This window comes from Eutrema salsugineum, unplaced genomic scaffold (genome assembly GCF_000478725.1).
Source record: "Eutrema salsugineum unplaced genomic scaffold, Eutsalg1_0 scaffold_11, whole genome shotgun sequence".
Taxonomy (NCBI): domain Eukaryota; kingdom Viridiplantae; phylum Streptophyta; class Magnoliopsida; order Brassicales; family Brassicaceae; genus Eutrema; species Eutrema salsugineum.
This window is the reverse complement of record NW_006256901.1, coordinates 1,772,008-1,776,262: the sequence shown is the minus strand read 5'-3', so window position 1 is coordinate 1,776,262 and position 4,255 is coordinate 1,772,008. Positions and strand designations below refer to the sequence as shown.

The following is a 4,255-nucleotide window of genomic DNA, read 5'->3' as shown; positions in this document are numbered from 1 at the left end:
ATGGCGGACGGACACTCTTCCCGGGCGTCTGCCTCAGGAAACACCGGGACCGATGTCCCTTCATCTTCTGGAGCCTCCCAGGTTCCGAATACCGTAGCGGAGCAGTCTCCACCACCGCCTCCACCACCACCTCCACCACCACCTCCACCGCCGGCTGAAGAACCGGTAGCCCACCCTCCTCATCCGTATGCCCAATTTTAGGTTGAGGACTTACTAGCCCTACCGGGACGGAGGGCTTTACGACGTCTGGTTCCCGGAAAAGCGGAACCAGGCTCTTATTGGTAAGTAAAATTTTTTGTTTTTTATATTTTTTTAAATTAATGCTTTAATTTACTTAAATTTTAATGTAATATTTTTTTTTTGGTTTCATAGGTTTAACTTGGATAATTGTGTCGGTCGGAGTGTTTCCGACACAATTAAGAGTCATTTCGTTGAGCCGCACTACAACTGGAGCAAGGTGTCGCAAGAGACGTTCGACACCTGGTACAAGTGCTTCGCGGTAATGTTTTTTAAATCTTATTTATATCATTTCAAATTATTTCAAATTTAATTAATCTTACTTTTATATTGTTTATATAATTTTTAATTTGTTTTCTTTTGCAGCAACGGTGGAACTGGGACATCGGGATCAACGAGACGGTCCGCGAAGCTTTCCGGCTGAAGGCGCAGAAACGCCTAGTCAACACCGTTTCCGATTGGAAGCGGAAGTGGGAGACCGATGGTGACGACGCAAAGCCGAGCTCCATGTCCACTTTCTGTTGGAACGGGTTGAAGGCGTATTGGCTGGACCCGCATGCCCAAACCATTGCGGCTAAGTGTTCGGCCGTCCGAAACCGGATCGGTCCTGACGGTCAGAAGTTAGTGACCCCGCACATTTCTGACCAAATATCTTTTGCGGGAAGACGTCTCATGATGGTAAGTAATTAAATATAAATTATCTCATTGTTATTTCATTTTTAATTATTGCTATAATTTATTAAATATTTTTGACTAATGTTTATTAATTGGTAGGACGAGGAGAACGGAGGAGAACTTCCTCCAATGACGAAGCTCTTCGAGACCACTCACCGGAAGAGAGACGGGAGCTTTGTCGACGCTCGGTCAGAAGAGATCTACAATGCCGCTATTCAGCGGATCGCCGAGCGGGAGATCCAAGCCACACCTGACGGTACTATCCAAGTACCGTTGACTGTCGCTGAGCAAGACCAGATTTTCGAGGAGGTATGATCTATTTTAATTTTTAAAAATTTATTATATTTATTACTTAATAAATAATTAACGTTTTTATTTCCATTTGTAGGTTGCTCCGAAGAAGAAGGGCCGAACCTTAGGGATGGGCTTTATTAGATACTGTCATGCCGCCTCGGCTTCCGGATTTCGCACGCAGGAGGATCCAAGTCATCTTCGCCAGGAGCTTGCTACGGCCAATGCTGAGATCACCACTCTCAGGCATGAGCAAGTGCCCCAGAAGCCGGAGCTCACCGAGATTCACGATCTCTTTAACATCATTGCGGAAGCGGTTCCGCAGTTGGCCACCGCAATCTGAGCGAGGCAACAGCGAGCACGAGGCGTCTTTGAGGCCGGTGGTACTTCCGGTAAACCATCGGACCAGCAGACGCAGGGTCAGTTTTCGGCTCCGGTAGTGCAGACGGGAAACGACGGTCCAGCAGCGACGGGCGGCCAAGACGGAGAGCCTCCTCGTGACGTCGATCTCAACCTCGACGATTACGAAATCACATTGTAGATTAGGTTTTTTTGTAAAAAACAATTTGTATTAATTTTTTTTATATATAAATTATTTTCGAATTTAAATTTTAATTTAAAATGTTTTTTTCTATTTTAAATTTTTTGATTATTTTAAAAATTCATTAATTAAATTAAAATCGAATTAAATAATTAATTTATAAATCGACGTAAATTCGTCGTAAATTTACGTCGATCTAACGTCGAACATTTTACGACGAATTTACGTCGAATATGTTTACGTCGAATCTACGTCGAAACTTTACGACGAATTAACATCGATGATTAAAAAATTAATTTCTCTTAATTAAAATTGTTCGTCTCATAATCGTTGTTAAATCGATGTAATTTTACATCGATTTTACGTCGTTCTTATGATGGACTTATTTCGTTGTACTTTCGTTGGAAAATTTACGTCGAGTTTACGACGAATAGTTTCCGACGATATTACAACGATTTTCCTGGGTTGGTAATTTTACGACGATTTTACGACGATTTCGGTTTTACGACGATTGTTTTACGACGATTTTTTATTTGTCGTTAATTCGACGTAAATGCTCTTTTACGTCGATTTTACGTCGATATCTGCCGACGTAAAACCCGATCTTTCTTGTAGTGAAATGACATGGGCATGCTAAATGATATAAAGAGGTATCTCTCTAAGAATTTTGAAATGAAAGATATGGGTGATGCATCTTATGTGATTGGAATAGAAATATTTTGGAAGAGATCACGAGGATTGTTAAGTTTGTCTCAGAAATGATATATTAATAAAATCTTAGAGAGATATATACTGGAAAATTGCTCCGCAGGGGTAGCTCCAATTCAGAAAGGGTACAAGTTCAGCGAAATGCAATGACTGAAAAGTGAATTGGAGCGTAAATAAATGGCAAGAATTTTGTATGCATCAGTGGTTAGGAGTTTGAACTATGTTCAGACATGTACTCGATCAGATATCAGTTTTGCTGTTGGTATGTTGGGTCAGTATCAAAGTAATCCCAGAATGGACCACTGGAAAGCTGCAAAGAAATTCCTCATGTACTTTCAAGGCATCAAAGAGCACATGCTTACATATAGGAGATCTGATCATCTGGAGGTTATCAGTTATTCAGTTTCAGACTATGCCCGATGCATTGATAGTAGGAAATCAACGTTTAGATATTTGTTCATATTAAGTGGAGGAGTAATATCATGGAAAAGTGGAAAACTGTCTGTCATTGTTACTTCCACTATGGAGGCTGAATTCGTGGCATGCTTTGAGGCCACAATTTACGCGTTGTGGCTGCGGAACTTTATCTCAGGGCTTCAAATTGTCGACAGTATAGAGCAACCGCTGAGAATTTATTGTGACAATTCGACAGCTGACATCTTTTAAAAAACGACAAGTACTCAAAGGGTACTAAGTACATGGAGTTAAAGTACTTGTCAGTTAAAGATAAGTACAGAAACTTAAAATGCTTTTTGAGCATATTGCAACGGATATGATGGTAGTGGATCCGTTGACTAAAGGATTACCACTCAAGGTATTAATTGGTCATGTAGAACGTATGGGTATTATAGATAAAGCTTTGCTGTTTTAGTTATGGTTTGCTCATTATGGTTGTGACACTTTGAATTCACTTAAGGTTACATTTCTGGTTTATAAAAATATGTTAACATTAAAGAGTGTACATGTATGGTTTATAGATAACATATGGTTGGTTTGAGAATAAAAGTTCTTCTCATTGTAAGGTTAGTTTGAGTATAAAAGTGCTTCTCAAACATAAAAGAAGCTATATATAATTATGATTAGTTGTGATACATGGAAGGGATCATGTCGATTGAATGATTTGTGACCACCATGATTCGATCTGTTTAGATTTTATTGTTAAAAGATAAGTGAACTTGATATAAAGGCATGCACTAAAATTATTAAATCATCAAATCGACACATATGTCAAGGATATAAAGGCATGCACTAAAAAAACAATTCTGTGATGGATCAATTTTGATTAAAGATGTTAGATCTTGAGTGTATTGATAACCTTTTTCCTTACCTTATGATATTAAATCTTTCATTAAGGATATAAAATATTATGTGTTAAAAGGGTATGTGTTCTAATTGTGATGGTTACATGTGTGATTTTTATTAAAGGACATTTGTAGTTAAATATGTCTTCTTATGAATGGGGCATATGTATTGATTGACACATGTTATGCTTAAGAGGTGTAAGTTTAACATTTATCCTTCACACATATCACTATTAGGGAAGGTTTAGTTTACTATAAAAGAATTCACAGTCATAAGATTTTGTAACTAACACACACATTAGGACACCATCCATAAAAGAAAAGAGATAAGAAAGATTTAGATTTCTTCTCCATTAAAAAGAGATCATATAAAAAAAAAAAAATCAATCATCTCTCATAACAAACATAAAAAGAGAATATGGATCAAGGTAAGTACTTCTTCTTCTATAAAAAAAGTATTTGTGGTTGAATTAAATCTAATCTAGATGATAATGAGATTAAT

General features: G+C 37.9%; 1 protein-coding gene across 1 annotated transcript; it reads left to right on the top strand.

The window, feature by feature from the left end:
* Positions 1-1,546, top strand: LOC112089935. Its single transcript, XM_024160803.1, has 5 exons — positions 1-81; positions 202-281; positions 373-499; positions 604-915; positions 1,388-1,546. Exons 1-5 carry the CDS (start codon positions 1-3, stop codon positions 1,544-1,546), a joined length of 759 nt encoding a protein of 252 aa, XP_024016571.1.
* The last annotated feature ends 2,709 nt before the right edge of the window (positions 1,547-4,255 follow it).